Here is a 23,696-nt window from a genome sequence, read left to right on the forward strand (position 1 = left end):
TAAACTGTACAGTTTTTCCAGAGATTCGTTTATAGCCTGTCTGAAATAGAAATTAGTGTACAGGATTCACAGGACAGTGTTTCATTCAAGGATACGGCATAAGTGTGCATTTGACCTGATCAAAGCACAAGTCATTATGCAGACCTAACTTCTGCATAGCTTCTACCTTCCCCCAGGCTTCTGTTAAAAACATGTTGCACACATAGGCCTATGAAAACAAAACAGCAGACAACAGCTTCATACATGGCTTTGACTTCATACATGATCAACAACCTCATTACCCCATATCATAATTATACCTCCATTCCCCAAAACAATATCTGAACTCACTTTCCATGAAGCATATCAGCATCAATGAAAAAGATAGCCATATTGGAATTAGCACAACTACTGTATTTCATTCTGATTTTAAGCTGAAGAAGAATCATATCTGAGTTCTTTACAGTATGAAATCTTGGAAACCCAACTCTTCTTCAAATTTTTGCAAAAGTCACAGTGTTGTCATATGTGCATCCAAATATGGCAGTGGCCAACAAGGGAGAAGGAAATTAGCACCGCTACTCTTAATATTTCATCTAAAAAAGAAGAGGTGCCCTTGTTATGTAGGGCACAAAAATCTTTCATTTTTGATTAATTTGATCGTGTTTGGAATAAAGATTTTTCCATTGAAGTGTCTTCAGAAACATAACATATAAACCAATAATCTCTGGCCCCACTCAGCACTTTTGACTTGGAGAAGCGAGCAGCAGTTTTTAGATGTGAGAGAGAGCAGAGTGAGATGATGTGAGAGTAAGAGAGGTTAACAGGGAGAGACACAAACTCAGAGACAGCAACGGACAGACCGAAAAATTAGGGGCTCTACTGACCAGAAACTGCTGTGACTCAGACAAAGTCAACATCTTTTCTGACATCACTGACCATCAGCTCCATCATTTCAACTTTAAACGCTTTGATGGCCCAAACAACCTTCATTTGTCTCAACCCACAAGAGTTTTACGACTGGCAGTGAGACAGAAGTAGCCCTATAGCACTGTAAACTTTATGCTACATCCAAACACATTAAGAGGGTTTTTTCCTTTTTTTTTAAGTCAAATGATTTCACTCAAATGCTAAATTCTAGTTTTGGGGTGAAAACATGGTCAAACCTAAATGATGAGCTTGGCATCAGCAAAGGAGGATTTTTTTTCACTGACTGCGTAGTTAGACAGGGGTGCTCTGAATAAAAGGTCTGTAGAGTGACATGAGAGAGGTAGACAACTGACCACAGGCGTCCTGGAGGCACCAGTCAAATATGCACAGACTTAATTAACACACTAAAAAAAACCTTTACAAGTGTAGCAATGTGATCCTTGATAATTTTTTATAGAGGGAGAGAAACACGGATGTATAGATCTTCTTTTTCCTCTTTCAGCTCCTCCTTTTAGGAATCACCACACTGGATGATTTCATTATATCTCACTCGTCATTTTGTGTCACACGATCTGTGCTAAAGATTTATATATATTTTTGTTTGTTTGTTTTTTGCATAACAAAGTAGTGAAAAAGACTGAATGAAACAGTCTGTAGTTATTTGTTAAGGTATGCCTAAAACTGAGGATAACAAGCCACAAAAGACTGTAACAGTACACTATGTACGTTGGAGACATTTTAATTCAAACTTTAAATGGCACCTACTGTAAAAAAAATAAAAAAAATAAAACAACTTTCACAATTTGTATCAAATAAACTGTACAATATCTAAAATTGAGACTTTAATGATCTCCCATCTAGTTCTAACACAAAAAGGGAAGAGGGATTTTAGGGTTTAAACTTGTGGTAATCAGCATGGGGGGCCAAGCAGGGAAGGAGGAGGGGGCTTCGGGGTCTCAAACTAGCAGCCTGTAATCCTGACACGCTGCCTGCACCAATTATAAGGGCTTCAAACACGACCGGTGGGAGGAAAAAACATGACCAGGAAGACCAGACTAGCGCCGGGGCGTATTTAGCAACATACAGGCAGACTGTAATTACATATATGGCCAACAGAGAGATTTAATGACTTTTTCCTCCTTCTACTGATTGACAAGGCAGAAGGATGAAGGGGGGTATGGTTGGATAAGGCAGCAAGAGAGAAAGAGCACAAGTCTTACTGTGTTATTTCGGGAGGGAAAAAATCTGGATGTTTGTTAACTGGGGATTATTATTATTATTGTCCCATCAGTGGACTTACTGTATTATGTGATCAGCTTGCCAGACAGATCGTGATAACACTTCATAATAACCATCCATCCATCCATATTCTTCCACTTATCAAATTTAGGGTCATGGAGGGGTAAGGGCCCATTATAGCTATCATAAGAGAAGGTGGGGCACATCCTGTGACACATCACTGTCACAGGGCTAACACAGAGGGACAGACAAGCATTCACATTTACACCGGATTTCCATCCATCCATTCATCCATCCATCCATCCACTTATCTGATTCACGGTTAAAGCTGGGCTGGAGCCTATCCTGTCATAGGGTTAGAGGCAAGGTACACCCTGGATACACCTCTGGTTTTCTTGTATCCGCCCATGGGGACACAGAGCCCTGTTTTCACACCTGCATCATCCACCTCCAGGAATGACAATTAGCAGGCCAGCATTATAAACCAGCCCAGCTTTCCACTCAATGCCAGTTTGTCTACAACCCGACAATTTCTTCCTAGACCCAGAGTTGACTCACCTGCACTATTTTCTCCTGAATGCCAGTCACGTCGCATCAAACTCACTGTTTCAGTCTGTGTGCTCATTCCTCAGAGCCACCACTACTCAATCACTTTCACCTGCCTGCTATCTGGCTCACCGTGCTCTTTGGAATCCCTTGAAATAAAAGGTCGGAGCATCATACTCATTCAGGTGGACACTCCCTCGATTCCCCCGCTCACGGAGCCTCCCATCTACAAATAGGGCTTTCTTTCCCAAACTCAATACTTACCTTTTGCCAATCTTACCTCCACTTAGGAATTAACGTCCCTCTCCCTCTGTTCCAGTTGCCTCCACGCCAGAGACTCACGCTACAGTTCTGCATTCACAGCAAATGTCCCCGTGTTCAATAACGTTCTGTTAAATTCTCTGTCTTATTGTCATTTGAATCTGCTTTTGGGTCCACTCCCACGCCTTTACCTGACAAAAACCACAAAGGTACAAGGAGAGCATGCAAACTTTTGGCAGAAATTGCCTGCAGCCAGCTAGTGGATTTGTGTGTAGGATCACCCTGCTGTTGACAATTACGTTATTTATATTTAAGTTATTTATAGCCATGTATGACACAGCATATAAAATAATGCAGTACTTGCTAAAATGTAAAATGTACAGTTGGGTAACAAATCAAAGGAGAAAAAAAAGTGGTACTGGCCCACCTAACAACCACAGAGCAACTTCAATGAGTGAAACATATTTTCTAAAAGAGTTTCCTGTGATGATGGTGGTTGAGAGAACTATCTAAAATGTTGACCCCAAATCTCCAACAGGCACTGAACTGGATTGTGATCTGGTGAGTGTGATCGCAAGTTGATACTCATCAAATCTTTAGTGACCCCTTATGCCCCGTGGATGTGGACGTTGTCATCCTCAATCATCAGCCTGGAAACCAGTCCTATACAAAAAAGGAATATTCCATCATAGGTTAAAGGCAATCACTGAGAACAATTTTTTGTTAATTTGCAGCAACGCTTAACTCTAAGGAGTGGACCCAAACCAACCTAGCCAAATTAAGCTGGGATGGTTTGGGTCCTCTGCTCTACACATGGACAGCTAGAGACACCAGCTAGTCATTCCTGTTATACGCCTTTGAAGTCTGCCTGAAGGTTTTTAACCACGTGCTATGTTTTACTAGTGGGCGTCTGTACCCCTACAGCAAGTCAAAAAGTAGCCCAAGGAAAGCAAAATACATTTATGGCATATTTATCAGGGTTGATATAGATGACCAGACTTCAACTAACTTCAATGTGTCGCTCCTTATACAAAGAAGTAACTTGGAGTCTTGCTGGTAAGCTTTAGATTTGTAGCTGTACTGGGTTCAGATAAGCATCAGTCATGTTTAACAACCAAAGTGAATTTGTTCTCAATTTGTTCTAATTTTTTTTTTTTTACATATTTATCATTTATTTCTTAATCAGTTAGGACCCACAGAGACATGATGTTTTCATATGTTGCTTGTAGATAGCGTGCTGCTCTTGTTTACTCCCTTCGATCTTACATCATTACAACCACAGCAACATAATAACAGCATGCACTGCAGACACACACACAAGCAGACATGCACACACACATTTCATCCCATCCTTTCATCGCACACCACATTCACACTTCCCGTAAAACCCTAGCTTCTTAACGATGGGTAGGAACCCAAGATGGGTCACAGCCCTATTTCCGGTGGGTTGCCACATGATAAGGAGTCCTCACATTGTTTAAAGAGTAAGCATCACACACTATATTTCTCATTTTGGTTTAAAGGAAAGGAAAAAAAAACAGTCAAAAACATCCTCTTTTATTGATGATAGAGCTTTCCAACCCCCATCTCTCATCTATCCCCAAAATGTTTTGGTCTCTAGCTTTAACTTCTCCCTTTGAATCTCCATAATCCTTCTCTCTCAAGATATACCACAACCATGGAAAAGACTGCATAATTGCTGATTATTACAGGAAGGGGTTACCATATACGGCTGTACAGAGCACAGTTGTTCAAAATGGACTTGCATGCACAAGCATATTGCCTAGGTTGAGGACAAAGTTTCAAATAGACAGTCAGGGTTTTGTTTGTCACTAATCTGTTTTTGGTGAACCAACAGAAATAATATTTCAGATGGTAGCATTTTTTACCAAAAAGCATAACTTCTGAATCCCTGGTGAAAGATGAAATAGGTTATAATGGGCTTCAGTTGCTTCTGCTGTGAAAAAAGTAATAGACCGATTTGATCTTGAGAAATTAGTATTAGCAATCAGGACAACAACACACAAGTTGTTGTAACTTGTTGAGGATGTGTGGGGTTGTCACATATTCATTGACAGTTACACTGTATGGATAAAAGTATTAAACCACACTTCTTAATTGTTGAATCCAAATGTTTCAATCAGTCGCATTGCCACAGGTGTGTAAAATCAAGCTCCTAGCCATGGCGTCTGCCTCGACAAACATTTGTGAAAGAATGGGCCTTCCTAAAGAGCCCACTGGTACTGTAATATAAAGTAATGTCAGTTTATGAAATTTCTTCCCTCCTAGATATTCTATGATAAACTCAACCTCAACAACTCATTGACAAAGTCGCAGAACATGTGAAGTCACAGAGCTGGGTTGCTTATTCCCGATGCACGTAGCACATGAATGTCACTGCAGATTTCCAAACCTACTCTGGCATTAACAGTGCAAAAACTGAGTTAGGAGCTTTGTGGTATAGGTCTTCATGGTCAACCCACTGCAAGCGGAGTGCAAATTTCTGATGTCCAAATAAATGTCTAAATGTCTGATGGAGTCATGTAAAACATGTCACCACTGGACTCTAGAGCAGTGGAAATGTGCTTTCTGGAGTAACAACTTAATTTTCTCTATTTTTGTTGCATCCTGATAAATAAGTCTGGTTCTGGTGAATGCCAGCAGAATGTTGCCTACCTGACTGCAATGTGTTAGCTGTGAAGTTTGGTGCAGGTGGGACAATGCTATGTTTTTTGTTTGTTTGTTTTTTCTGGGGCTGGCCTGTGCCCATGCATCCCTTTTACCTTTGTGGTAAACGGGATGCATGGCTGGATGACTTATGCATGGAAGAAACTGACTCAAACAGCTCTGGAATGATGCAGAATGGAGTTTGTGAGCCAAACCCCAAAGTCCAACATCAGAGTCTGACACAAATGCACTTTGGATGAACAAGCAAATATTCTCACAGACACACGCCGAATTCTTGTAGAAACCCTTCTCAGAAGAGTAAAAGCCAACTCCATATTGACGCCTATGGATTTAGAGTGGGATGTCATAAAAGCTCCAGTAGTGGATAAGTGGCTCATTACTTTTGCTTGTATAGTGTGTTTTGTGATTACCAGCCAGTCTTACAAAGGTAAGACTTAGTTAATTGCCCACAATTCAGAAAATGCACAGAGAAAAAAACACATAGCTAAATAAAATGTAAAGATATTGCTTGTATTTACAACAGTCACAGAGCAATGAGAGTATCCCTTTTTGAAAACAGCAAGGCTTTATCCAACAATTCTAATGAGACTGCTGAGTCAAATTTGACCAAATTTGATCCTTAGAATGTATTTCACAGTTGAAATGTAAGAGAGGATCTTTTAAAAGCAGCTCCATCTCTCATCATACACATGATGAGATGATACACATCATCTATGAATAACAGTCATCTCGCAACTGAAGGAAAAGAATGATGACTACTTAAAAACTGTCTGAATATTCATAAAGGTACAGATTTCCTTCAGTAAACTGTTCAGTGAACTGTACCTCAAAACTGTTCGTTATAACCTTTTTTACATGATTTTAGCAAACTGGAATAAATATCCCTTAAAGACCCCTCCAAATAATTAAAATAAAATAAGATACCTAGCGAAACTCCTGGAGATAATCCATACAGAAAGAGAGAGAACATGCAAACTCCAGAGAGGCCAGCTGGGACCTTTCTCTGCTCTGGGAACATGGGGTACAGTGGTTAGCAGAGATGGTATTACAGTAATGTGTTACTTGTAACGCGTTACTTTAATCCGATTACTTTTTTCAAGTAATGAGTAAAGTAAGGAATTACTTTTGTAAAAAGGTAATTAGATTACTGTTACTTTCCTGTGAGCACGCTGCATTACTGTGTTACTTAACCGTGATTTTGTTTGTCTGAAAGTGACAAAAACATTAGTGTCCACTGTACACTAATGTTTTTGTCTTTCTGCAGCAAAAAATTTTAACTTCAAATCTGAGCAAGCATCTAGCACACTGCCACGGGAACATGAAATCACACAGAAACCCCCAGATCCCCCCCACTGACATGACCGCTGTAGCACTAGGAAAACCTCCATCCACCCCACTCCTGCTAAACAGGTGAAAATAGATTTAAGAGCATGTTTTTTGCTGTGTTTTACTTGCATCTATTTGAAAGAGTCAGTGTAAACACAAAACATATTGTATTTTATATGCTGAAATATGTAGAAAATAGCTTTAAATGTTAAACAAATTTCTTCAAGTCAAAGACTGTTGCACATAATTTATATTTTGCTTGATGCAATGTGCAAAAAGTTAAAAGATTAAAACTAATAAAACAAAGAGACTTTTTCATTTGATTAAATTTTATATGATGGATTATGCAGAAAAAATAGAATTGGGCTGAAAGGTCTATTGCTTTATTAAGTATTCAGGTTGCGTATCGTGTTTTTGAAAAGTAACTAAGTAATAAAGTAACTAATTACTTTTGAAAATAAGTAATCGGTAAAGTAACAGGATCAGTAATTAGTAACTAACTACTATTTTCAAGTAACTTGACCAACACTGGTGGTTAGCACCGTCACCTCACACCAAAAATATCCATGGTTTGAATTCACTAGCCAGCTTTAATATTACCATAACAGTATAAATAAACTACTTCATTCTCAACTTCTATTTGTTAACAACTTTGATAATTTTGTTTAGTTTTTGCACAAAGGTAACAATAAGAAAAAAGTACTGCTGTCTTAGTTTAAGCCATAGTTTCTGCTAAACCTAGGCCGAAAGACCAGGAAGCAGGTATGCTAAAAGCATGGCAAGCTGTCATTGGTAGGCTTTCAGACTGCCCAAAATGATGGTCCCAAGTGCTAATGTCTGCTCTGCAGACAACAAAATAGATCATTTCTTCTGAGGTTTACCAAGCATAACTGCTTTCTTCTTTGCAGAAACATAGCTTAACAACAACATCCCAGACGCTAGCTATTTGCTAGCGTCTGGGATGTCACAATGCAGACATAACCTCAGTAAAGCATGTTAAGACTCAAACTGGCAGTATGTGTTTAAGTGAGTGATGCTTGGTGTCATTTGATGAAATTAATATTTTTACTTTTCCAGCTGAAACATTGTTACTGTCTTTGCTTTGGCATAGCACCTAAAACGAAGTTATTCGTTTTTTGATTTGTTTAATTTTGTTTTTACTCAACTATCAAAATCTTTCATTAGAATGAGATAAATAAATATTGTATTTTCCTACAGTTTTAGTCATTTAAAAAAACTATGAAGTAAAACTTATAGAATATTAATTGTTTTTTACTATGTCTTACTGTTTTGGTATCACTTAAAAGGATCCACAAACTCAAACATGATGCAAAGGCCATGTCCCTATATGCACGTACTCTCTTCTTCTTCTTCTTTCTCTCTCACACACATGTACACACACTTACATACATCTTGCTCCCAGCAGATGTTTCATTCACCGCTGCCTTCCCAGAAACCCACAAGTGAGCGTATTTTCCCGCCGCAGGGTCGGGGAGCAGAACCACTGAAGAAGACCGCTGCACCCCAACATAAAACAAAACACCAGAGGGAAAAAAATGTACAGAAAACCTTTCAAAAAGGAAAGGAAGGGAAAAAAGCAAAGGATTTTCTAATCCATCCTTTATTGAGGTGGCTGGTTTTCGGCAGCGCAACCTTTTTTATGTGTGAGAAGACTGGCCTGTAATTTGGGTAGCCACGGCAACCAGAGGGACTTGTAATAAAACGAGACTCTATTCTGGGATGCTCTGTAATAATGGACGCCACCATCCACTCCTCCTGTTAGAGATGGATGGATGGATGGATGGATGGATGGATGGATGGATGGATGGATGGATGGATGGATGGATGGATCACCTAGTCTATAGACTGAAAGCAAGATGGACTGTGGATATTTAACTACTTAATCATATTAGTCAGTCAGGCTCACACTAACTATATCATTCAGTACTGATCCTTATGCAATTCTAGTTTTGATCAATACCTGATAGAACTTCCTAACTTCTGAGTTCTACCAGGTACCAGGTATCTACCAGGTCATTATGCCCTTCAACACTGCACAAGTCAGTGTGGTTAAATTTCTGTATTCAGACACCTCTCTATAATCTCCACGCCATGTTAACAGTCACCCATTATGCCAAGGCCATAATTAGGAAATCACGTTGGCATATACATCCTGTCATTAGAAGTGTCTATTGCTATTGCATTGTAATTACATTTTAGTAGGTTGTTATTACACCATTTAGAAGCTGTCCGTCTTACCTCAATCTCCTCCTTAATTGGTTATGTTGGTCTGTCCCGCCCCCCTGGGTCCGCCTACCTCTTTGACGGAACATTCCAGCGGTCTAAGCATTTTAAACTGGAGTATTACAACCAAGTCTAATATGCCACAGAATGAAAGAAATGAAGAAGAAGAGGAAAAAATTTGGAAGAGAGAGGGAGAGAAATTAGAAAAAAGACTTGGAAAAGAGAAGTTTTTAAAAAAGGATCAAGAAGACATGAAAGAGGGAAAAGGGTGAAAAACACAGTTTTTGTGTTGCATGACAGATTCCCTCCCAGCCAACCAAGGCTTGTCCTTTAATACCCAGAAGCTTTAATGTGGCTTCTCAACGATTGCACATGGGGCAAAGCTGACCACATTTCTGCCATGCTGCTTATTATACTGCATTGCTCACACTCACACTGCATGTGTGTGTGTGTGTGTGTGTGTGTGTGTGTGTGTGTGTGTGTGTGAGAGAGAGAGAGAGAGAGAGAGAGAGAGAGAGAGTCTAAGGTAACAGCATACACATGCTTGCTGAAAAGCTGTGGCAGTCATGCAGAGAAGGCTGCAATGAGACTTGCTTGTCTTAATTTGTCAACACATTGGTGATGGATGAGAGAGAGGAAATCAGGAGGACAGCAGGAAAAAGAAAATAATATTTTTTGGATTTCATGCAAGCATTGTGAGTGTTTAAGGAGTGGTAAAGTTTGTAAAAGTCAGCATTATATATACATATATAAGACAGTAATATATATATGTGTATATATATATATATATAGATAGATAGATAGATAGATAGATAGATAGATAGATAGATAGATAGATAGATAGATAGATAGATAGATAGATATGCCATTTGGCTCGGTTTGAAATAGACAACTCTGAACTAGAAGCTTCTAATGCCACTATAAGAGTATAACTATAATAAACTGTCAAATATTAGGTTTATGGGGGTCACTTAAAAAATAAAAACACGAAGACCTAATTTTAAAAAATGCAATCTTATTGAACAAAATCGGAATAATACACAAGGGCATACTTTAATTGTAGGTAATCCCAAGTATACCGCATCATCATGTGTGTGCTATACAGACTCACCCACGCAAATAAACACACTGCATGAGTTTTCCACCACTCTCAAAGGCAAGAATAGAAGGATGAATGAGAGGAAAATGAAGGATGGAGACTATGACATGGAGCAAAACATGTGTTCCTTTCTACTGACCACAAGGACTTCCTCTTTATGATCTTCGTGACCAGCCTTGTGCATACAGCATGTACACACATACACACTTAAACATACACATAAAATGCAACTTCCTAAAACTTGTTATTGACCAGATCTGGTTTTTTAAAAATCCCATAAATGATTGTATCTAAGCCAATCGTGCAATTATTTCAAAACCATGAAAAACATTTTTTTAAGGCAAACAAAAATACATATTCTGACAGGATTTTAGTTCATAAAGACAAAGTATGAATAAAAGATATGCAATCACAGATGTCACTCAAACCTTAACAATTATTGATAAATTATTTGTAATTTTCTTTCCATCCATCTATCAATACATCCAATTTCTGCAACAGAAGCAGCAGTCTAAGCAGAGATGCCCAGATCCCTCCAGTCACTTCCCCCAGCCCTTCCAGGGGGGACCCAAAGTTATTCCCAAACCAGCTAAGAAATGTTAGCTCTCCAGCATATCTTGAGTTTTCTAACAGGTTTCCTCCAGATTGGACATACATGAAACATGACATCTAAGATGAACCTGGTGGAATCCTATGCCCAAACCACCTCCATTGGCTCCTTTCAATATTGAGGAGTAGCAGCTTTCCCCACTGAATGACCCAACTCCTCACACTATCTCTTAAGGTGACACCCTAGGGAGGAAGCTCTGACTGACTTCTGTATCTGTGATCTTATTCTCTACTCAGAGTTTGTGGCCATAATTAAGAAACAACTGGATCAACTAGTAAATCAAAAAGTTTTCTTTCATATTCAACTCCTTCTTCAACTTAACCTACCAATAGAACCTATCAATTGCTACTGGCACTGCACCATTCCCTCTTTCCAATCACTCTTCCTCACTCCTGAACAAGACCCTAAGATACTTGAATTCCTCTGCTTGGGGCTGAACTTCTCACCAGTGCCCAGAAATGTAGAAAGGTGGTCTAGAGGCAACCAAACATGAAACCCTCCACCGCTTGGCTGTGCCTAAAAATTCTGTCCATAAAAGTCATATGTATAATTGGTGGCAAAGGGTAGCCCAGGCAGAATCTAACATCCACAGCAAACAGGTTTGACTTATAGCTAGTATTCCAAATCATGCTCTTAACTGTACAAGTATTGAACAGGCCATAACAACGGTGCAGATTGCCCCAACAGATCTCCCAAAAACACCTCTACAGTGAGATATTATATTACTGTCTTCAAATAGTCTATTTTGAAAATAAAAACTCAGCTACATACTTACACATGTATATTTATGTTATGCAATATATTAATTGATTGTCCCTGCATATGTATATTGCTGTACATCAGAGTGAATTGTGCAGAGATTTGTGCAGTGTGTAATGGCTGGTTGTGCAGGCCAACTACACAATACACGTTTCCTTGTAGTGTTTAGGATGTTGTGTTGCTAGATCTTTACATAATGTACAGTAAACATTACCAAAAACCCATTAATATTACAGTAATATGCTTTTTCATTCAAAGTATTCATTATGCAATAATAACACATCTAAAATTTGTAAAAAAAAAAAAAAAAAAAAAGACAAATTATGTCAGGGAAAATTGCATTTAGTTGTTTCACTTTCAGAGTACAAATGCTAGTCTGTCATGATTTGACAATTACAGGCAATTAGCACCACTACTGTGTTTCTTCTGTGATTGGTCAAGAAACCAGTTATATTCATTCATATTGATGACTGTAGCCTGCTTTATTTGATTTTTGCTACCATCTGCTGTTCAAAAGTCAAAACACCAACAGAGAACAGTTTTCTCTAACAAATGAATTTACAAATTATCAGGCAGTACAGAGGTGGGTATACGGTAATATTCAGTTAGTAGATATGAAAGATGTTTCTCTGGTCAACAGAGCTGCATTAAAACTAGATTAAAACTGCAGTAGTTAATTGATTTTGGCATGCGCAATATTAATTTTATCAGTAGAATCAATATTCACTTCCCAAAACAACAATAGTTAGCAGTCATTGTGACAGAGATAATGAGTCTCTATAAGTCTATATATCTATATCTACATCTATGATAAACCCAACAGATTTTGTTCAGAATCTCCAAATATCAACAGTCACGCGTATACACAGAAACTGTGCAAAGCTTATTGTAGCTCAGCATTCAAGAACATTGGTCAGCGAGCTCTAAAAAGTTGTCAAATGGCCAATTATAGACAGCCAAATAGGGCTGGAGGTGTGTGTGTCTATATATTTGTGTGCGTGCGGGTATATGTGGACAGGAAGTGGTGGTGGCTGGTTTGAGGTCAGTGGCAGGAAAGAATGGTAGCTATGCTGTTGCTCAGACAACGGCTGGTCACAGCTCAAGCTTTTGGTTTCCTGACACACTGCAGCCTGAAACCGCATCACACCATCACTCCTTCCATCCACCCATACCTGGTGCATTTGTGCCATCGATAATTTTAAAAGTAATGATTATATTATTCATTTTACCATCATAACGTTTCTCTATTTTTATGCCTTTTTTCTCACTCCATCCACCCCACATCCCATAACACTCCATCAAACCACTCTATGCCCAGTGGCATCTGCTTCCTTACTAAATCCTGCTCCACCCTTCTCTTTAAACATTAAACACTGAACAACAGCGTGACCACAGGAACTAAAAGGCCGTGTTTCTGTGCTGTTTACTAGCCTGAGGAATACCACATCCCTCTCATTCAGAACTGGGCCCACAACCATCTACAAAAAAAAAAGAAAAGAGGCACGAAAAGATATGACCACAGTGAGGAAACTCATCATGTATGACACCTTTTTCACATTTTTTTGACCATAAAAACAATGGCAAGAAGTCATTGTGTAAGACAAGGAATACTGTAAATGTATAGGGCAATGGCTGCTACTTTTTCATTTGCTAAAAGCACATTTTATATCATGTTTAACCAACAAACTAGTGTTCTAGCCATATAAGAAAGCAAGCATTTTTTAACTGCACAGTCCTTTTTTACGAAATAAAATGTTGAAAGATACTTTGCAAAAGGCAATACACAGCATACAAAGCAAGAGCTAAATGTAACACAATTAAAGAAAAAAAATCAAAGCCTACATATATTTAAAAAAAAAAAACATAAAACCAAGAGAAAGAAAGCAGAATTGGATTCAAGACTAAATTAAAGGGAGAAATACTGAAATAAGAGTAACGCAAAATAGGTAAAAGTTCCAAAAACACAATGCAAAAATTCAGATAACTGTCTACATATATCACACTCACTACTTATTATCATTCCATGGACGCTTACACTTAGGAGAACATTTACACACTTGGGATTTTGCAACAAGACCAACCGTTTACAAAGTATAGGGTGGAAACGAATGAGTGCCACAATCCAACCAGCAGATGTCAGTATTGCCAAAAAAAGGTGTCGAATAAGCTATGCAAAGGGTAATGGGTTCAACAATGAGGAGTATTGCATGGAAAGCTGCTTTGCAACTTGTAGACACATCTTATGCAACTATTTCACACGTGCAACCATGTTATGTTTTTTATGTTTTTGCATAATCACGAGGGAAATCCCCTTAATTCTGTAACATCTGAACATTAACAATTATGCTAAAACTAAACAAAATACCTATATATTCGGTGTCATTGATTGCAGAGTACTTTGCTATTGTTTTAGTTATAATATATATATATATATATATATATATATATATATATATATATTGTCTTTGCTTTAATCTCGTGAGATTGAGTGTGGGATAATAATAGCTTAATACGTACGTATAATTTGCCTAGATGCAAAAAGTAAAACGCTCAAATGATCACCGAAACCAAAAGCACAGACCCAAAGCAAACCATTTTCCCAGCCGTGAACTGCGCGTGCGCAGAAAACAGGCACCAGTCCACTGCCAGCTCAGCTGACAGCAGCAGCGGCGGCAGTACTCTGGCAGCCTATAATCATGGCAGACTCTGTAAGTAGCGAAGAAGTAGCCGTGATTAGTAATACCGACATCACTTCCACGGAATCTGAGAACAACATCATAAATACGGTCGTACCCTTTGTTGTTCTTCATAATAACCATACTTGAGGTTTAAAAATCTTTTTTGTTTTTACTGCTGAAAACCTTTCAAATAGGGCCTAATTTAATGTTAGCAAGTTGGAGCGTCGAAGACTTTTCCACTGTTTCTACAAAAAGCCTGCGGAGTTTTATGAAACGTTCACTGGCTTCCCCCGCTAGATTTAGCTTACTCCCTTCTGCGGCTTAGCGTTAAATTAATTAAATGACTTAAAGTTGCTTCTGCGAAGACTGTGTCAAACTTTAGTCCTAAACTTTAGTCTTCCTGACGTTAGCTTGCTAGCTATTAAGTCTGAACGCTAAACCTAAGTTTATGTTAGCCATGTTGCCCATTCTGCTCTTTGAGTGCTAACCTGTTAGAAAGATTGAATTCCGAATACTAAAGCAACTTTCCCCCCCAGTATTTCGGTGATTATGGTCTTGTCTTGTGACCTGCACACGCCTGCCATAACTCTGTGTGCTGTACTATTGTTATAGTATCTCCAGCTAACCAAAACAGATGACCCTTATTTTATACTCAAGTTTAATGCATATTTCTGTTCTTTTAGCCCCTGTCCGTTGCCGCTAACACTCTTCCATATGTTTACCTTTTTTTGACTTCCATACTCATAATTTATTCTGGTGTGTGCAGATGGTGGAAAGAGGGACGGCTCTGTTGAGGAAACTGGAGATAAATGTGGCAGAGGCAGAGAAGAGAACAGGGAAGAACACTGTTAACATGCAGGAAACATACACTGTGTACCTGATTGAAATACGGTAGGTTGTAAAGTGAAGCATTCACTTTTCTGTCCGCATCATAGGTGCATCATATGCAAATTTTTAGTGCTTATAAAAAAGTAGAGAGAGGTGGAGTACGAACACTTCCATTTTTGCATTCTTTTGCGTGTTTTTTTTATTTATTTATTTTTTACCTCAGATGTATTACAGTTTGCACAACAAATTTGCCTTTTTGTCTTGATTTTTATAGTATTGAACTGGGGAAAATATAGTCACTTCATGTACAGTACAGTTGTGTCAACTGGCAAGGTGCTATGAATGAAAGTGTGGTAGCTCAAGCATCTACTACTTTTTTGACACACCTGAAATACTATTTCTTCTCATTGGTCTTTGTCCAGGCCTGCTGAAACAGAGGGAGGGACACCAGCGGCACCTGACACTTTGTGGAGACGCTACAGTGAGTTTGAGCTTCTCCGAACTTACCTGCTGGTCACCTATCCCTACATTATCATCCCCCCGCTACCAGAGAAAAGGGTGAGTAATGCGTAGGTGGTGGGAAAGGACTAATCAATAATTTTAAAAAGAATTAAATGGAAATTATTAAGTGGCTATAACTAATACAGCTTACCTTCAACTTCATAGTAAATAATATTCAGCCATTTACCTTTTTTGTTTCCACCCTTGTTTGTGTCTCTTACAGGCCGAGTTTGTGTGGCACAAGCTTTCAGCAGACAACTTAGATCCAGACTTTGTTGAGCGGCGGCGAGTTGGCCTGGAAAATTTCCTGTTGCGTGTTGCATCACATCCGGTCCTCTCCAATGACAAAATTTTCTTCCTCTTTCTTACAGAGGTTAGCAGCCTAACATAAGTTGCATAATGTCCGTGTAGATCTTTTGCCATTCATGTAGTATATTCACACCTTCCACATTCACAGTATAACAGATTTCAAACTGACGTTAAAGATGAACCCTGAACTGTAAAGAATTTAAGAGCTATTTATGCACCCATAGTTGGTAGATTTGTCTCTTCATTGCAGCCGCTTTTGTAGCTGGAATACCCCGTTTTTTGTTTTTTGGGGTTGTTTTTTGGAGAGGGGTTATACAATCTGGCTGACTTTCGAGTCTGTCATGTATTTTTTCTGTCATTTCTTTAGGAAAAGGGATGGAGAGATGCGGTTTTGGAAACAGGCTTCCAAGACAAGGTACAACCAGATGGAGTGTGAAAGACACAAGTTCAGGTCACACGTGTAAAAGATGCAAGTAGTTTCCAGGTCTGACAAGGAAAGCTGATGTTGGAAGTGCCAGAAACTGGCATTCTTTCTAATGGCCAGCAGGGGGCATCTAAAGTTATGGTTTCATGGAAGACCATGGGAAAACCACTGCCCACTCTTTTGATCAATGCCTCCTGTAAATACTTTCCTGATGAGCTTATGGGCTGAATCACTACTTTCAGTATGATTATCCCTTTTTAAATTATTGGTCCCACCAGTGTCCAGAAGGACAATAAACCAGGGTAAGCTTTTTTGCCTGTATAAACTGTTCTTGCCACAAACTAATGGCCAAGTGGCAAACATGACAGAAATACATGTCTGCTTAACACTGAGTGATTTATTTTGAACTAATTTCCAGTTCAAAAGTAAGTTGCATATGAGCATGCAGGTGACAATGACATGACAATGGCAAATATCAGCTCAGAGCTTTAAAACCAAACCAGCCTGTGGCTCCTTCCATCTTTTATACACTGTAAATGATTCTGTTGATGTTTTCATCATTTTAATCTGAATTTCATTTCCGCATTTTTTGTGTGTTTTACAAAATCAAACTGAGTTATGTTTAAAGCACTTCTTCGTATATTTCGCTGTGTGTAATTCTTTTCCCTAACAGGCTGATTCCAGACTCAAGTCTCTGAGTGCCATGTTCAGAGTCAAGAATCCTGACAAGTAGGTGTAAAAACAGCCAAACCTAACCTAATTTTTCCATTTTCTAGGATTTATGCAAGTTACACAACTTAGACAGATTTAAGACTATTGTGAAATACATTCTCAGGAATTTTTAATAACTAGAATAAATGAAATATTCATTATAAAATCAGGCAGCAAAAACAGGGTGTAAGATGTGTGATAATCACTTGGATATATTTATGAGCACAAATATGAAAATTCTATTTTTAACACCATATTAAGTAATAAAATATTCTGTTCCAAGGCAAACTGAAAGAACAAATTTCTAGAGTGAATAATGTAAAAGAAAATACTGTTCAATCAGTTACTTTTCTTCTTGTTTTGCCTCTAGGCGGTTTACAGCACTGAAACAGTACAGTGATGAACTGAACAGCGTCATCTCTCAGTTACTCAGAATTCGAGCGGTAAGTTTTGGCACGTTTGTTTAGAGAGACTGAGGTTTATCTTAAGTTGATGCTTTTTGCAAGCCGTGGGCATCCGTTGGTGGTTGCTTGTGGAACTTCAAATTCCAACATTTTTGTCTCTGAAATACAAAAATCTGTATCTACTTTCCTAGAATTTTGACTTTCTTTTCCAGGGCACTCACCATTTTATCTTGGACGTCTACTCCATAGCATGCCAACGTTTATTATTTAAAAGTGATTTAAAAGCTGGCTGCATCCAAGACATTGAGAATAATAGAAAGTTATTGAATTGCACTCTAATGCCAAATGTATCTCTTCAAGGTTTTTAAAGCAGACCCTCTAAGGTCTGTTTCTAATGATTAGTTTTGTTTTTTCTTCTAGCGAGTAGCAGACAGGCTATATGGCGTTTACAAAGTCCATGGTAACTATGGCAGAGTTTTCAGGTGAGGAACACCTGTTCTACTCTGTTTTCTACTGTATCAAATTATAGTTACAAGCATAAGTTACTGTATCCATTTATATAAGCAGAATAAAAACACATTTTAGGCAGATGATATTTTACCTTATATTGAATTAGGTCACCTAGAAAGTTTCCCTGCAGCAATAATGCATTTAGTATTAAAGGATTGTTGTGGGTCATTAGGGAATTCCTTTTTTCATAGATATGCCTCAATTGCCTTCTTTGTTTCTGTATGCCCACACAATCTCCTTTTGTTTGGGTAATCATGATATAATAGATACTTAACTACTTAAAAACAATCATTATTTCAGACAGCCATTTTTCTGTTTAGTGAACAAAGAGAGCTGCTGCATTCAAGTCAAGTATACATGAACATTTTTCTGTCTTTAGTGAGTGGAGCGCAATAGAGAAAGAGATGGGAGATGGACTGCAGAGTGCTGGACACCACATGGACACGTAAGTAAATGTGTTACCTGAATTGGTGATGGACACAAACACATAATGTTTGTTTGGTATTGCTTCAATTATACAGTGACTTTGCGTGTTATCTCAGTTATGCTGCATCAATTGATGACATTCTGGAGGAGGAAGAGCACTTTGCAGACCAGCTCAAAGAATACCTCTTCTACACTGACGCCGTCAGGTATTATATTGTGTTACAAGATGGTTTTGTTAACACACTTATCAGGGTAGACAGATGCTCTGAATATGCTGTCATTTTATTACATTTTGCATAAAAGTTGCATACATGAATCTCACCATATGTAAAAACATGGAATTAAACGTTAGGCATAATACAATAATCACTGTGCTGAAGCAGGTATTCTAGCTCAGTTACAGATGCAGCAGTGATTTATAGCAGGAACAGGAAGCCATCATTATCTTTGTTAATATCTGGAAAGGTTAATGTCTTCCATAGCACAGTCATGTAAACAGTAAAAGGAGACTTCATACCAACAAGGCTTCTGCTTGCATAACTTGGAAAGCCTGGACATTTTGTTTTTCATACTTTACCTTCCACCTCATCTATTCCTTATTTTGTTTTGTTTTTCCTCTTTCACAAACACACAAGGGTTGCTTTGGTCAGTGTGTAACTTCATGCTTTATTCCTCTTAGTTGGTCTGTAGTGATGCAGCACACATTTCTGACACTATATCTCTTATTTTATGTTTGCTAAAAATCTATTCTTCTGAATGAATTGAATTTTATTGTAAGCATTAAAACATCATTCAGCAGAGAAAAGAGTTTTGTAGATCAGACGCAGCCCACATCTTTATTTACAGTAAATGTAAATACATTCTGTTGACTGTTATAGCCTTTGTAGCAGAATGCATTCATGTTTTGGGACTGTCAGGGTTTAAAATATGTCTGAATTTGTGTGTGCGTTAAGGTCAGTGTGCAGAAAACATGAGCTGATTCAGTATGAATTGGAGATGGCAGCTCAGGACCTTGCCCAAAAGAAACAACAGAAAGAAGAGCTGGCAACCGGGGTAACACACTTTCACACACTCTGGCTTATAATCTGTCTTTCTCCTCGCACGATATGTGCAAATTAAGAACCAGAAGTGGGCGTGTGTTCGAAAACACTGTTGTGATCCAAATTGTTGTGAACATAATTTAATGCGTGCATTTGTTTTTCCGTGTGTGTCTGTTTGTGTGTGAGTGCAGACGGTGCGAATCTTTTCTTTGAAGGGAATGACCAGTAAATTATTTGGCCAAGAGAGCCCGGAGCAAAAAGAGAGCAGGTTAGCAGCCCTGGAGCAGAGTATTCAGGAAGGAGAGGAAACGGTCAAGGAGAAGAACACAGAGTGCCAGTAAGCACAACACTATCTTATCAACCACTTGCCTATTTTGAAATTATCCCTATTTTAAATTTCTCTTCCTCACTGTTCTTCCTCTGTGTGAAAAATATAGCACATAATCTGACTCTGTTTTCTGACTGAACTGTTGCAACTGAACAACATAAATGCAAAGAATAATAACAGGAGACTAGATAATTTTTTCCCCAGCACAAACTGGTGAACTGAGGTATTTGCTGAAAGTGTTGAGAGACAAATTGAGGTTCCGTGTGTAATTAAAAAAGCAGTTCTATTCAATTTTTTTTGTTTTTTTTCAACGGAAAAACAAAAGCCAGTGGTATCAGTAGAAAATACAGGAACTAGAACCTAATAAGAATAAGGAACAAAGCAAATGCTGCATTGTTTTTCTTTTCTTCTTCCTCTACCTCTTCCTTTGTTCTTCTCCCTGTGCTTCTTCTCCACGCAAACAGACTAACAGTATCATGCGTCTTTGTGATTGTGCCACCAGGGAGTTTGTGCGAGCAGCATGGGACGACATCGAACATTTTAAAGAGCAGAAAGACAAAGATTTGCGTGAGGCGCTGATAAGCTACGCCATTATGCAGATCAGTATGTGTAAGAAGGTGTGGACATTTATTCTTGTGTGTATTTTGTGTATTTATATAAATTCTTAGCATGTGGTCTTTTGTTGAGCAGTACCATTCCTTAACTGTGTAGTATTTCTGTCTTGTCTTTCAATGTCTTTAAGTCACTCCTTTTCTCTGGTACTTGTGTACTGTTACAGGGAATCCAGGTGTGGTCCAATGCCAAGGAGTGTTTCAGCAAAATGTGAGCCGAACTTTCCAAAGCGATCGTACTTTGCACCAAAACTATACTCTGATTGTACAGACTAGGACCAACAGCCAGTGATTATACTGTAGTCCTGTGGAGAAAAGGTGGGAACCCAAATGCTGCCTTTAATTTGTTTTGCTATACTCAGTTGAAGCACGCACACATTAAAAAAAGTGAAAGTGGAACAATGCCTCTTTAACGTCAAGTGTCTTAATAGAACCTTTTCCTTGATTTTCTGACCTTCGTACTTCAGACAGTCCAAATTTACACACTCATCCTTAGTTGCGCTTTCATTAACATGTCCAGGAAGAAAATGTGGCATTATCATTGCACAATGGATCCATGGGATTATCCATGCAGTATATTTCAGTTGTTAGCTCTCTCAATCAGTCACAATGAATAACACAGAGCAGTATACTAGTTTATGAGTTGACACAGGCGGCACTTTGCAGACAGTGGTTCATGTGACTCGTTTTAGAGTTGCCTGCCTTGATGGAAGGATCTTTACGTGTTACCTTTCAACCCTCTCCAGAATCTCCTTACATAAAGGTTTTCATACTATTTGATTTTAGGTGATTAATGGCAATAGTGATGAGTTAAAGAATGGGGAACTTGTTTCTGATAGAACTTCTAATGTTATGCTTACGTTTGTGTATCAATTTCAAATTTGCAACAGCAAGTCGAACCAAACAAAAGCAGAAGAGTGCACTGGTGAATGTTCAATTTGAAATGAACTGCAAGAAATATGACTGTAAACATGGACCGAGCTTTAGAAAGCCACTACACTTTTTCCATTTCCATTTTTCTTTTTCTTTATTTTTTTAAAAGTCATTTTATGTTCGTCACACAGAAGTAATCTTTGTTATTGTTAATCTGTTGCTGACCAAAGTATTGACGACCAAGTGCTTTTATACTACAAATTTATAGTAGAAAATACAGAAGAAGGGTTGAAAAACTTCGGTTATGTGATTTTGTTTTGTTTTTTGGCTGAGGAAAGAAATCACTCTCACAATTTGAGTTTCATAGTTTAATTGTTTACACAAAATTTAACCGTAAATGCGAAAAATCAGATCCTTTATTTGCTGTCAAGCATTGTAGCTTTAATGCAACAGAAAAAAAACCCATATAGAACTCAGCCCACTGTCAATGTGCCTCACCACTTATTCTGATATGACCTGAGTGCAGCTACACACAGATACAGACTGTTTTTTGGTTGAGATCCTCACATTAGGCTTACATAAACATACACGCATACTTGTGCTTCTTCGATGACATCAGTCTGAAGGGGAGAAAAATTGGTGCATAATGGATCTGACGTCTGAATGTTGTGCTGAGATCAGCAAATAATTTTTTCCCCAGAATAAACAATCGTTTTACTGAAAGAATCTCAAATTGAAGCTTTATGTATGTTTGTTTTGTTTTTTTTCTAAATGACAAACGTGTCAGATGTAATCATTGTGTTATGACACTAATAAACATTTCCCTTTTTTGAACTTACTGTTGTGTTTTTATACCGACTGGCAGAGGAACCAAAGCGAACGGGGAAGCGGGATGAAATGTGACTGCTGGTTTTGCTTAGCATGTAAAGGTGGCTGTGGGTGTTTTGATTCTTCGCGTAGACATGTTTGCTTTTCCTGTTTACATTTATTTGCCGTTAAAAGATAAGAGAAACAGGCTTTTTATTACCAAAGTCTAAAGGTCAAACCTCAGTGATTCATCTCTGCCAAGATAACTCAAAACCATCCCCTCAGGGTTTTTTTTTTAATTTTTAATTTTTCCATGACACCTGGTGGGAGGAAAGTGAAAATGTGTCAGTGTTTATACTTTCTCAAATTGCTCATATTAGTGTCTTCAGTGGGTACACGGGTCAAATGCATGCAAATGTACTACACAGCACACAAAATGTAGTGTAAAATTCATTAAAAATGTCAACAAACGGCCCTAGATGGTGGCATGTTGTCTTCTGTGTTTTTATATCTGAACACAGCCCTGAACATTTGGAGTTTATTAAGATTTGAATTAATGGCGCCACCTGTGGATTAATAAAAGCACACTCATTTCACTTTGGCAGAGAGGAAAGGGTTGTTTTTTTTTTTTTAATGGTGAGGAAAGGAAAATGTTCCCCTTTCAGATCCACCTTCTGGTCGGTTGGTTGGTGTGCATGAGGTCATGTGTGGTTTTCTCAAATGGAAACCTAACATTAATTTAACATCAAAAACAGACCTAAGGCTTACATCAGTGATTTTCTGTCCTCTTCAGAAAATGATATTTTTAATAAATTGAAGCAAATTACAGACTTAATCTTAAATCTTAGCATAAGTTTATTAATGTAGAATACACAATTGAAATCATGATTAAACTTATGTGGAAATCATTAAGTCATGAAGGGATAAGCTGCTGTAAGAAAACAAAACAAAAAATATCCCTTTAGGTGTCTCAGCCAAGGCCATGGGAAGCAGGGGTACTGAGGATCCTGCAGCACATCCTGGGTTCTCTGTTATCTTTATTTACTTTCCATTTAAATTCTATTAGTCTAAGCAAGTTTTAGTAGTGTATGGTGTGTGTGTGTATCTTCCATAGGTTAAGTTGTGTCCCTGACCACAGATAAGTGACTGCACATGAAAATGGCTATGCAAAACTGAATTTCCCATGAAACATCGTTAGAATCAGCATGCTGCTCCTACAGTACTCATGAAGACAGCCCAAGGAGGTTGGCTATTTCTTTGCTTCAAGGGAGCAGAAAACCAACCTAGAAACTAGACATGATGAAAAGTATGTGGCTGGAAACATACTTTTGGGGTTTGGGTAATATTTGAAATTATTGAGAATATTTGAGGCCTTCCGTGCTCTGCCACCATAAATTAACCAAACATCACCTGTTATTAAGTGTTAGTTGGATCCGATGCGTTTCCTTGGCCTGTAAATTGAGCATGGCCAGATCGACAAGATATTTATGTGGCTTTCATAAGAGCCAGCTCAGAGCTGCTATTGACTGTTACTATTCTGTGGGTAAATCGTGGCGTGCTTGTTA

General features: G+C 38.3%; 1 protein-coding gene across 4 annotated transcripts; it reads left to right on the forward strand.

Moving 5' to 3' along the window:
• Positions 1–4,194: 4,194 nt before the first annotated feature.
• On the forward strand, positions 4,195–22,605 carry snx4 (sorting nexin 4). Of its 4 annotated transcripts, XM_040027897.1 has the most exons (16): positions 4,195–4,200; positions 10,608–10,613; positions 14,369–14,467; positions 15,126–15,250; positions 15,610–15,745; positions 15,912–16,061; positions 16,365–16,412; positions 17,095–17,150; positions 17,503–17,575; positions 17,957–18,018; positions 18,426–18,491; positions 18,589–18,678; positions 19,426–19,525; positions 19,704–19,849; positions 20,343–20,457; positions 20,619–22,605. In XM_040027897.1, exons 3-16 carry the CDS (start codon positions 14,378–14,380, stop codon positions 20,664–20,666), a joined length of 1,305 nt encoding a protein of 434 aa, XP_039883831.1. In that variant the 5' UTR covers positions 4,195–4,200; positions 10,608–10,613; positions 14,369–14,377; the 3' UTR covers positions 20,667–22,605. The 4 variants fall into 4 exon arrangements, with proteins under 4 accessions (XP_039883831.1, XP_039883830.1, XP_039883832.1 ...); XM_040027896.1 differs by lacking the exon at positions 10,608–10,613; XM_040027898.1 differs by lacking the exon at positions 10,608–10,613 and having other exon boundaries at positions 14,369–14,389.
• The last annotated feature ends 1,091 nt before the right edge of the window (positions 22,606–23,696 follow it).

Source organism: Simochromis diagramma, unplaced genomic scaffold (genome assembly GCF_900408965.1).
Source record: "Simochromis diagramma unplaced genomic scaffold, fSimDia1.1 OVJJ01000343.1, whole genome shotgun sequence".
Lineage (NCBI taxonomy): Eukaryota > Metazoa > Chordata > Actinopteri > Cichliformes > Cichlidae > Simochromis > Simochromis diagramma.